Source organism: Protopterus annectens, chromosome 10.part0 (genome assembly GCF_019279795.1).
Source record: "Protopterus annectens isolate FY-2018-M chromosome 10.part0, PAN1.0, whole genome shotgun sequence".
Lineage (NCBI taxonomy): Eukaryota > Metazoa > Chordata > Ceratodontiformes > Protopteridae > Protopterus > Protopterus annectens.
The window spans coordinates 368771280-368784200 of record NC_056744.1 but is presented as its reverse complement, the minus strand read 5'-3'; the positions used below and the strand labels follow the sequence as shown (position 1 = coordinate 368784200).

The 12921-nt window shown below is 40.1% G+C and overlaps 1 protein-coding gene across 7 annotated transcripts in view; it reads right to left on the bottom strand.

Annotated features, from left to right (window-relative positions):
• Positions 1–12921, bottom strand: part of LOC122813133 (phosphodiesterase 4D interacting protein) — a 1898306-nt gene that overhangs the window by 868695 nt on the left and 1016690 nt on the right. Inside the window, exon 1 of one of the 7 annotated variants that reach the window (XM_044085282.1) lies at positions 7968–7990. The exons of the other annotated variants lie outside the window; for them this stretch is intronic. Within the exon in view, the coding sequence (XP_043941217.1) occupies positions 7968–7970 (3 nt within the window). The 5' untranslated portion in view covers positions 7971–7990. Of the gene's footprint in view, positions 1–7967; positions 7991–12921 lie in introns of those variants that run through there. 7 annotated transcript variants of the gene reach the window in all.

The following is a 12921-nucleotide window of genomic DNA, read 5'->3' as shown; positions in this document are numbered from 1 at the left end:
GGTTGTCAAGAATTCCCACACTACATTCCTAACACATACCGCTCACCACACTCACACTCACATATTTGTCTTATGCTGAATCCCTTAAAACATTAACCTTTCCAAATCCCAAAGCCAAGTAAAGGCAACACTGTTCTTCAACAATCCCTAAAACACACACCAAAAGAAACACCAAACATCTGGCATAAGCCTGTACCCAATAGTCCCCTAAGAGCAAAGACATTATGCAAGCATACACTTTACCTAGCACTCCAGTCACTGGTGACTCCACTGTGCGACACAGATGCCCCACTCACCAGGCTGGACATGGAGAAGATAACAGTTAGTTGCCTATCTGGAGCCAGGATCTGCCATATCACACGCACACACACATTCAAGTCTCTGCACCACAGATACCAATATGACTATCACTGTCCATGTGAGTATAAATGGCATGAGACATACTTCAATGGACTATATGAAAAGAAACACTAATGGATCTCTCAGAATGTGTGTCATGAGCCTTGCACTGAGCCGCATTCTACCTTCACCAAGGATGATGACACAGTACTAACATAAAATAATTTGTTTTAAGAACTGGCTTAGTTTCCGGTGTCACTCCAGTGAGATCCAATATCTATCAGCATGAGAGGATATAATTAACAGACCACACTGCTTTGCCAAGGATAGGCTGCACCTGTCCCTCCTGGACTTTTGAATATTGGCTAAAACGTTATCCACCCCCTTAGAGCCTTTTTTATGTAATGCCAAAAATAAAAAACTACCAACATAGCGAAAGTCTCCAAACAACCTAAATTTATTACTCCCCAGTGCTATGAGCCTAAACAAAAGGCTCCACACCCTTCAAACACTCCTCACTCTGGAGAATGCGGAAATCTGTGCAATGTTATAGTGTCGCCCACACATTTAGAACAACTGTAGTACAAACTAGGGTCAAAAGTAGAGGTGTCGTGATCTCTGTCTGCGACAAACACATCCTCTAGGTTGGTTACACAGGATAACCATGAAGCTCATCCTTGTACAAATCACCATAGATAAGGTCCCTCCCATACCTTGGCAAGCTACAGGTCACAATCAATGTCCCTAAAGATTCACAACTCTTACCTAAACCTACTACAGACCCCCACCATCCATCCAAATCCCTTTCAAGGGTGGCTTTAACTATCCCTCTGCAGACTGGGACACTTACATTCTGGTTGGACTATGTCAATTAACAAACAAATATGTAACCTTGAAAGTCAAAGTGAGTTTAGTGAAAACAATACACCCACTGTTAGGATTTAGTTTTACTTGTTAATCAGATTAAGTGTACTGAGTGAGGATTAATTATTTTTGATTTGTTAACCAAGTTAGGTCCAACTGGCACAACTTGGTTTTCCAAAACATGATATGGGAACAGCGTTCAGAGTGAAACAGTTTTTTTAAGTAGAAAGTGAAGGAATCAAACACAGAACTAGAGAATGAAGCCCATTAGGAGTTTGCAGCTCTAACACACTAAGCTAAACTGTGATAGAATAAAGTCAGTTGTTATACTGCTAACATATTATTTTAGAACATTATAATCTTAAATCATGACAAGTTAGAACTCTGACAAGTGGAAAAATGTTTGAAAATCACGGGTCTTGGCTTCAAGCATGCCTAGCAATGTGTACTCAACAGCCAAGGTAATGAGTTATAAAGAGTCTACAGGCCATATGATTAGAGTTGTTCCATTGGTTTTGGAAACTGAGACATGCTTTAATGCATGCTGCGTGGTTGAAGGAAGTCATTCATTCAAATTCTGAACTCACGTATTCTGATCCGAACTCCTGGCCCACTCTTAAAAGAAATCCATCTGAATGTGGTGAGCTTTCAAACAACGTAAAACATGCCCTTAATGTCTGAAGGGATATAAAAAGAAACATAACTGCTAACACATTCCTTTAAGTGAAGTTAAAACAAAAGCTGCAGAGGTGAAAGCCTGGAAATGGACTCAGGACCAGCAGAGAAACCGATGGAAAGAAGCTTTCAGAGCGGTTCCATTACTTGAAATCCATATGTAGCCACAGCATTGCTCTGTCTGATCTCCTCCCATGCAGTGGAAACTAAAATACTGTCCAGTATCGATGCGAGACCCTCACATAGAATGCCAGCGTTTTGGTTTTTATTCTCTCTTACCTGCCTTGGCAATGTAACTCCCTCCAGTGCCCAAATAGACTCACCTACCTGACTACCACAAATAACCAGTCACCAACTGATGGCATCTTCCCATTCCAGAAGACAAGGCTCCTCACAGACCTCAGTTTTATGATTAAGCAAAGTGTGTGTTGGGGGGGGGGGGGAATCAGCTGTGCACTCAGAGGTCATCAATCACAACCTGCTCAGATTTACTGTAATATTCGATGTTCTGTTACCTTCATCTACCTATCACCTTTTGCAGATGGCTGCAAAGCCAGACTGAAACCATACCGAGCTGCAGCCCACCTGCGCTCCATCCTGGCTGCAGTGCACTGCTCACTGTCTCTGCTTCTCTTATTCCTTGTGAATGTCAATCAAGAGACTTAGCAGTCAGAACAGATTCAGATGAAGAAGCCCCTTATTATGGTGGTCCTCCCCACCAGTTCCAATGGACACATCTGATTAAGAGTTATGCCCTCTAACTCTGGTTTTGCATACATGATTGACAATTTTTACAACCATTAAAAACTTTAACAGATAAACACGGCAGCCGATGAATTAAAGGTTCAGTCTGTTCAATCAGTAGCCAACAACAAAATGTGTATGTAACATTTCAGGGCTATTTGAGAACGTTAGATGTAAATACAAACATGACAGAAACTTCCAAATTTTATTAAGTATTGGTTTTTCCATTATGAAATAAAAAAAACACTGCACCTAACAACTGCATGGCATTAAAGACGTGTCACAACAAAGGGAGCCCCCAGGAACAAGAAAGGGGGGAGTCCCCGAATTAGGAGAGAGAGAGAGTCATTCCTTCCAGCTATTTACTGTACGAAGGATATAAAACAGCTATGAAGCTGTTACAAGAGGTGACACATGTACTTGTATTACACTTACTCTGGCTTTTCAATAGAACGGCGTAAGTGCTGTGTAACCTATCATGTCATCTGGCAGGGAGATAAGTCTTCCACTCCCATAAAAAGCCTCATTAGGCTCATTAATATTTTAACCAGCTCAATGTTTTTAACGAGTACAGTTCAGCTGATCACTAGATGTGTAAATGCCAGGCTCCTGGGTTCAAATCCTGATGCCAAAGCAATAACTTGTACCTATTGTTAATGTCATTGTGCAAAAACGTGAAACAAAGCAGAGTCTCTGAACTGGAGTGGAACACCTGGTACAAAATGTACCCCTTTTGTGTTACAGGATTGTTAACTGTGAACACGTATGCTGATCTTCAGAACAATGTGAAATTACAGGCCCACAGGAATGTCTCTAAAAAGACTAAAACCGTAGTCTGCATATCCTGATCCATGCACTCAGCTTTGCCTCAACAAATGCTCCCAGTACATTACAACTGTATATTAACAAGGTGCAAATAAACACCTGGTGGTTGTACACTGTATTATACTTGAATCCTCTGGGCTATCAGTACCCATAATTCAGTGCAGTGACCTTTGCTATATAAAACAATGCACTGGAAAGCTGATTAACTCTTGGCTTAAACTCACCTGAAAGAAAGTCTGAACAAATCTCTCTCTCTAATGCTATAATTTATATCATTCTCTGCGTTGTAGTGGTCTCTATCCTATAGACAGAACCAGCCACCTAAAAGCTTTGGAACCAGACTCCATATTTCAGGTGTGCTGGTTGTAACTATTTTCTATACACAGTAACACACACACGCAAAAAAAAAAAAAAAAAAAAAAAACAGCACTTGCATGTGCACCACAACAAACGTCTGAGTACATTACTTTTACAGATTAGGAGTCTCCATGTTCTTCAATGTCCCTGTCACAATTCAGACCATCAGATATCTCTGAAAGAGCCATACAGACACTGACATTTTAAAGTTGTCCTTAATTCCCTTCCCCACAACTAAACTGAACTTTCTTTTTTTATGCATTTAACTGGGTAAGCCCATTGGACACAATTTTTCAGGAGCGACCCAGGAGTACGACCTGTTCAAGTGACTTGGTCAGAGTAATACAGTAGGCAGAAGTGGAAGGAATCAAACCCTTGACTATAAGAAGCATCTCAGTAACAGCTCTGGACCGCAATCGTCTGTGCTAACCACCTGACAGTCTCATTTCAGACTGTTTACTAGAATGTAGGCACTGTAGTATGTTTTAAACGCCCTTACCTACTTCCTGTTTCAGTATCAATATTTAGCTGCTGACTGATACAGCTTGGGAACATTCCACCAAACTATTTGATTAAGAAGTTTATAAAACATTTTTATTGACTAACGAAATATGTCACTGTCTCTCATCCAATCACATCACCTAACCTGCGCTACATCACATCCCCTTTCTCCTACTAATACTCCTACTGTCCCTCATACAGCATATGTTCTACCCTTCCTGCACACAATCTTTTGTTTAACATAACTTCCCCTTCTGACTACTCACAAACTCTAGTATCCTTCACCCCACTCAACTATCCCATGATTCCCAGTTAGTCACAAATGTAATAAACACACAGACACCTCACTTTCAACATGACATCTGTCTTTATTTTCAGTAAATAATTACAGTGTCAGACACGCACACTACATTTTGTTAGCTATTGGTATTTCACAGATAGGTATTTTCATACTCTTATTAAATATAATTCTGATTCTGTATTCTCAAGCTGAGAGACACATTGGTCACTTGTGACTAGTGGTCTACCCTGGTAAACAAAGCTTACATACATAAACAAATAAACCTTATCTATCCTTGAGGCAAATGTCTTGGAACTTGATATTTTGTTATTGTAAAGTGCAGCTGAACAGACTGTGTGTGCCTTAACACATCTTCAGTTTCTCAACCAAATAACACAATTGCAAGGTCATTTACTACTACAGTATTGCTAAATTCATAACGGAATTACTTAAATACAGTTTTCTAATGACATCTTTGAAATAAGGTATGCCCACCCCATGACCCTATTGGTGGTTATGATAGCATTTTTTGTGGGTGTGGGGATTATGAGTCCATGCTAAAAGCCCCGCAAGCACAACTCATCTATCCACAACCCTCCCCATTTTTATACGTGGGGCAGGAATGTTACATGTCACAATAAAATATACTGGAAAATCTGACTTCTGGGACACTACTTTCTGGGATGTGAGTGGGCAGGTGATAAATAAAAAGAGATACATGACCGATTTCCAGTTTCTAGGGCTGTAACATTTAAAGGATGGCGAAGTTTTACAAAAATTTTGCATTTACTGGTAAACAAAACAACTTGGGGCTTATTTTACTGTTCATCATAAACAAATAGCAATCGTTTGGACGGCGTAGTGGTACAGCGGTAGCGTTGTCGCCTCACAGCAAGAGATTCACAGTTCGATTCTCGGCTGGGGTGCCTTCTTTGTGGAGTCCACATGTCCTCCCTGCGTTCGTGTGGGTTTCCTCCGGGTGCTCCGGTTTCCTCCCACATTACAAAGACATGCATCTGGAGCATTTCTCCCCCGGCCTCCACTGAAAATTGGCTTTGTTCCAAGTCGGACTTTCCCAGTTAACAAATGTTAAATGTTTGTTTGTTTGTGTCTTTCGGCTTTTCCCGGTTAGGGGTCGCCACAGCGGAACTCCGGTCCGCTAATGATTGGCAGTTGATTTTTATGTACCAGCTTGCCAGGCCTGACGCACAACCCTCAACGAAGGTACGCCCATTCACGCATGTCTCCACGCAGAAGACGCTCTAGCTGAGAATCGAACCGGACAGCGTCTTACTGTGAGGCGACAATGCTACCGCAGCACCACCACCATGGGTTTTTGGTTAACAAATGTTAAATAAATAAATAAATTTTCTTCAGACTTTACCTATAACAAGGACCTGACTTCTGGGATTCCACCTGTGTCGCTGCTGGACAGGGTCATCAGGTGCTGACTTATCGGAACATGGGCTAAATTCTTGGCTGGGCTTGTAAGGGCTCCAGGGTCAACAGCCCAGTAACTTCCTATGATCCTATGACCTCATTATGGAAATTAAAGCCACATCTATCAGAAGTGTTAATCTACTGACATGTGACCAAAACTCCAAAACAAACAGCGATATCTCTGAACCACTGAACAAATAAAACTTAGTGCGGTTTATCAAGAACGTGTCAGTGCTGTGAGGAAACAAGGTTAAACAGCACAATCAGCACGCAGGCACATTTCTCATTTACTTTATGCAACAGGAAGCACTAGTAACGTGCAAACTATTGGACAATTTAGTACACAGAGTTAAGTATGTGCTACTTCGTTTCTTCCTGTAGTCCTGGGTTTGATTCCCTCAGTTTCCACTTGCACATTGTATGACTCAGACCACATCATTTTAACCAGAAATGACTCACGGGTCATCCCTGGTTAAAGGCACTTGCACATCAAGTGAACTTACTGGTTAAGAGAGGAATTTAAAAAAAAATACTGCACACCTAGAAGCTTGTAATCATGATTAAAAAATGTTACATTTACTAATCAGATTCTGTTCCTTAGTGTTCCATCTTTCCCTCTCTCTCTCTCTGTGAAACAATAGTCAAGTGCTAATAAAGCAGTAAGACCTGAAGTGCCCACTACAGGGGATTTATTTCTACTTCTGAGTTCACATGAGGCACTTCAAACCTGGTCATCAGAAGTGGCTTACAGAATGGAATGACTACCCTATGGCTACTTGTAACATTTCCTAACTTATTCCACCTGTCTGCCAACAAGCTCACATACTTTCTACAAGGTTCTGGTGTTAAACTACGTATCCCTGCAAGATTTAAGTATTCTGTACCTCAAAGAGCTGCTGGCCCCCTGTAGGACTGTGGGGCCTTTCTCCTGACCACCCATGGGGTTGTTGACCATTCAAAGTGTTTGGTTGGACATATCTGGTGTGCAAGCCTTCTCTTTCTTACCCTTGGAATCTGCTACCACAGTGACATTCGGCAGATATCACGGATGGGTAGCTACAGGAAATTTCTTAAAACATCCTTACTTTCCTTAACTTCCTACCTTACTTTCCAGGCTTTTCTTTATTTTATTTTTCATTTTATTTTAGCTCCTTCCCAGTGATTATTCTCACTTATCTGCCTGCTTGTTCTACTATGTCATTTTAAATAGAGCTGCAGGGATTTTCAGGCTATTATGTTGTTATGATTTTTTCCACAGCTATCCCACCCAATCACCTCCTGCTCTCTGTGTATGGATAACATTTTCCTTTGGTTATCTACTAACTTTTTGTTTCATCTTTCATGTCCTTTCTGAAAAGGGTTCTAAGTAAGTGTTGATTTTAAGTTTTTTTTTGTCTTGCTTCACTTAGCTTACATGGACACTACAAACAACTTTACTTATTTTTAATTTACCTTTTATTTTACAGTGCTTACTTTGTAAGTATAGTAAAATTTGTGAATGTGAACCAAACACCTCTCAAAGTAGAATAATACAAACTGACTTGCCAGGCAGCGGCTTTGAGTTTAAAAAAAAAAAAAAAAAATATATATATATATATATATATATATATATATATACATATACATACACACACACAAACATATTAATTAAACTGAAAAATATTAATCTCCAAAAACATCTAGAATTTAAACGCATCACGGTGTTGCCCACAGTATCCCTACACAAACTTCAAAGAATGTCAAAGACAGTAAAGCATAACAGAAACGGATCAGGCATACTTTCTTAGTAAAATCTAAAAATATCATCTCTACCCTCTTCTATAGAATAAATTAACGACAAATAACATGCACGTGTAACATATACAAAACTGCACTAAGTTTGCACGTAGAATTAAACAAGCTCATTGTTAGGTAATGAAATAGCAGAAATAAAACTACAAACCATCTATGTGGGCCAACATTATAAACTTGTTGCCCAAACACGCTAGGGAACATCTTTTATACCCTGGCAAAAATATGCTGGAAGCTTATGTTCTGCATCTGTCTCTGCGTTCACACACCACGTATTCAAGTGTGCGTGTGTTTGGAGCAGATGTATGCAAATCATGTCAACATAAATGTAAAACAGATGAATGAGACAACAAGCCTCCACCACCCACTTGAGGTTTTTAATGTTTTGAAAACATTCAGTGGGCAATGAAATCTGATATTTAGTGGTTGGTTCTAATCTGGAACACAGCACAGAATTTGAATCTGTCATTAATTTTTGAATACAACTGTTAACGACTTCGCGTCTGCTATTAGCCAATTACGTACCACTAACAGACATGACAGTGACACAGCACATTACATCTTTTCTGAAGTAAATGCATCCCCCCCCCCCAAGTGTTTCTGATTATCAAGACTATATAGGAACAGTACAGAAGGGTCATTAAGTCATTGAAACAGTCAGCCTAACAGTCTGACACATCAAATCAAGATAAAAGACCTGCAAACGACTTATAATGTAAATAAGGAAAGTGTAAGTTTATTTTGTGCTTATTTTAAACATGGTGGCCGTTTTTCACGCTAACTGCAATCCTCTAAAATTGCACACACTGATGTGTGCACAAACGTTCTTTGCATATATATCTTAATTATGTCAGCAAAAATTATTTCTGTTTACCCCTATGCCAACACTTCCTGTAGTGACCATGGGCACCTTGAACTAGAATACATCAAGTCTTAACTGTTGCATGTGTAGCAATCACATTACAGACACAATACAACAACAGCATGAACAACGCCTTACTAAAAATAGAATAAATCGTTCACATCCCATAACACCATGTGAATGTCAATGACCTAGAACAATGTAAGTAATGCAGTGGTGTGAACGACCAAAAATATATTGCATGTCTACATCTTACTCACGCCATCAGCAGTGGACAAATAAAAAAAACAGGGTAACCACACAGTTATCACCAGCTAACAACTTCAAGCAGGCCTCTTCCTCTAAAGCACACTACATCAGCTACTTACAGTCACTATGGCAACAGATCTCTCTCTCTCCCTCTATGCTCAGAATGAACATCGAAATTAATCTTTGTGAATGCAGAACTTAAAAGGAATTAATCTGACTGTTCTGTATTCAACAGACTAGTGGGGGAAATAACAGTGAAATTAGAACAGGAAAACACTGCAATGCTACAAGTGTACAGGCCAGTTCTACCACAGTTATAACGGACAGTTAGCAGAGCTACATCACCTAGAAGGAGAGATCATCCTTGCCAGGGAGAGGGGTATAAATCCTTCAGACAAGTAACACTCTCATAGTTAATGGTACTGTTGTGGACTGAAGAGACACACTAAGATTTGGATTTAGACTTCTTCATGAAGGCATAATAAGGAAAGAAAACACAGAAGTACTTGTGTCCTTATATTTAAAAAGCCCCTGTGCATATTTCAAAACACTAGTACTAAGGGAAAAAGTGAAACCTGCAGCAGGCAATATCCTCAGTAATACATTCCAGTAGATATGATCAGTGGCAGGTTATTACACTTCACGACAAGTGAAGACAAGGCACAAAAGACTTGCACATTTAACCTGTATAATCTTTTAAAAAATAGTTTGGATGAAATTAAAAAGGGGCAGACTTACAAATTTAGGATTTACAGCCACTAAATTCTACAGGCATGACCAGAGGGCAACTGATTTGGCTAGAGAAGACAGGTTTTGTATAACTTTAATGCCCAAGATCCCAGATGCAAAACAGGGACTGGAGTCAGCATTAAACTCCGTGACACTTTACTGCTTACTTAACCTTTCTCCTGATAGTTCTTTGTACTTTACTACCTTTTCCACTGTCTTGGGCATAGCCACCCCACTCTAATATTTCTGCCCTCCACCTGCAGGTATCATGAGACAAGACCAGCTAAAGTTCCAGTGCACAGTAGCCACAGAATGCTCATCGTAGGCCTCACTGGTGGCCCAGTCACGGAGATGGATCCCGCAGGAGTGCTGAAGCTTTCACTGTGTGACACATCATGCAATCATTAGCAGTGATGAAGTGCACCAGTCTGCGACAGAGGACATGAGCTGTGCGATCTATGATCCCTGGTCGAAACTTAAAAGCACTGAAAGGCACAAGTTGTTGATCATCAGCTGACTGAAAAGAAAATAAATCTTGTTTTTTGCAATGGGCAACCCCCTTCACTCCCACACCCTCTACTAATGATATACATCAACAAAGAGGTCACGCTACACCTGGGAAATGGCTAACTCCCCAAATCTCACTGTACAATCAACTGCTGCCTAGTATAATCAGCTGTGCAAGGGGGTTTCTGGGACTGACAAGTTGGCTTTCAACAATCTGTGAGGAACCTGTTTTGTGACTTTTCCTTGGGAGGAGGGAGTGAGGCCTTTAAATTATATGGGTTCTCCCTACACATACCTGTTAACAAGGAACTGAATCCCTGTCAACCTCCACTCTTGTTGCACTAACTCAGGAATAACTGGAAGAACATTTTCCTGAAGAACCCCAAGATTATCACGATTTATTCCAGGCTGACGTTACCTGTTCACAGGGTGATCTTCAGAAATAAGTACTTTATCCTATATAGAAAACTGTGCTTCATGTAGACAACCTCTTTTTCTGCTGGCTGCACCCCTTTATGTATGCTGCGCTTATTATAAATTTTACAGTAGTGGTGTCTATCCTAAGCAATGCCGCACGTCTGTGAAGTCTGTGCACAACCATTTATATTGTTTGAAACTTTCTCTTTGAAACAACCACGTTAGGATATCCTCAGCACATAAAACTGTGCATTACTATTTTGTTATTAAATAATTTCTTCAAAATCACCACCTGTTGATTCATGCAAATGCATCTCATGTATACAGATCAGAGTCTGGAGTATACCTACATATACTTTGTCAAGACAATGTCTCTAAAACTCTGCAGCTGAGACTTGCCTGCTTTTCCCCTCTGCACTTTCTCATATTAGATGAGGTTTCTTATAATGACTGACAGGCAGTAAAAGTACTAATAAATGGTATTCGCACAGCACAATTTAAACAGCAGCATTAACTTGAAAAACAGCTTACAACAACTCTCATGTTTTGGACTAAACGGCCACTCATTTCCATTTTTCTTGAGTGAAAAACTTTGCCAGATTCTGTGCTTCATCCTAGTGATTTTTTTAAGAAGTTTACTGCAATTTTATTACTGAGAAGGAAAACAGAGGAAGAAAGTAGAAAAGAGGAAGCACATGACCAAATATTCAGTGGATTGAGCTTACATTACACAAATTTAACTCTCAAATTCACCAGCTGTGACTCACTTATGATGGAACGAGCAAGTCCCCCCAGTGTTACAATGGTGACATGCCCTACTTAATCTAGCATAGCTGTAAAACATTCCAGGTGTTACTTAATCACTGTTAGTAGTGTATTATTTTTGACTTTCAATCTTGTCTGTAGTGAATGGCCATTTCCTGGGACAGCACTCCCCTTTCACTTGCCAAGGCCTAGTTATACATACTGTTTGACTGGGCACTGTTGTACACGCCTTGTTCTAATAGGCAGCATATTTCTATCTGTGTTGCTTCAGACTAATTAAATGTATCAAATATTTCTGCCCATCTACCATACAAGTGATCGTCATACATAGTACAAAACATTTACTGTTAATCACTGTACTTTGTCTCAGTTTAAACAAGCATTAAATAAGTCAGGAAAAAAATAATCCCATGATGTAAAACAAGTTGTGCCTAAAAACAGTTTATCTGTGCAAATGAATGGATTTCATGCTACGGCAAAGGCTTTAATGATTTCATTTAAACCAGGTTGAACTCTAGCAATAAGGGGATCTTTCCATTTGTTTTTGGGACTAACAAAACATTAATATCTCAACCAGCCAGCGTGTTGAAGACCCCAAACTTACAGTGAAGTAACTGCACACATACCTTGAAATTTAAAAAAACTACTGGGATGAATAAAATTACTGTGTTGTTTCCAAGTAAGCTAGTGTCTTTACTTCAGGGACTGCATTTGCCAAAGTGTGTAGGAGAACAAGGTGTTCAGAGTTGCAGCAAAAAAAACTGTAATAATGCAAGGGTTATTTTAAATGAGTTATCATTGGTACTGAGGATGTGGAAGAGGAAAAGAAAACCAGAGAAGGTAAGGATGACAAAACAAAGTAATAAGAAGTCGAGTTCAGCTGGAATAGGATGTAAACTGCCTTTAGGAATACCTGTTATTGAAGACCTATCTCTCAGGCAGTTAAGCCCAGCCTGCATAAGGGTAGGAATGCCTCGTCCCCCTGTCTGTGAATGTAGTATTGTCTGCAGTCTCCTACAAAATCCCTTTCTTCCAGATGTGCTTGAAGATTCCAAATCCCCACATCAGGGTCATCTCCTCCTCTACATTTATGTGCTTCCTTCAAGTTAAATTCCATAGCTCCTGCACATTAAGGTCTCCCAGTTGTGCCCCTGCAAACTAAGTCTGAAACATCCCTGGTTAGTATAGTTGTTGGAAGGACACCCATTGGCTTCATTTGACATGACTGGATCACTGTTCTAGTTCTAAAGAAATACAGGGTAGCATAAGGACCTCCTCCTGTTTACTGTGAATGTTGGGTCCAGGTACTTCTTAGGTACCAATGGAGGTTTTGTGTGTGTAGTTTAGCTAGATGGATTATTGGATCTGTAAAAGCTGTGCATTCAAGCCCTTAGTAACTCTCTGGGTGTAACCACTGTTTGTAGGGTCATCTGCTGGAAGTTCTGAGCCAAAGATTCCACTGGGTCAGGGGTAGGTAGACCCTCTTTTCCCTGTCTAAAGAAGGAATTTGAGTAGTGGATTCAACAGTTTGCTCTCAACCCAAGCTGGCCCTTTCAGTCCTCAGTCCCTTCTTAAG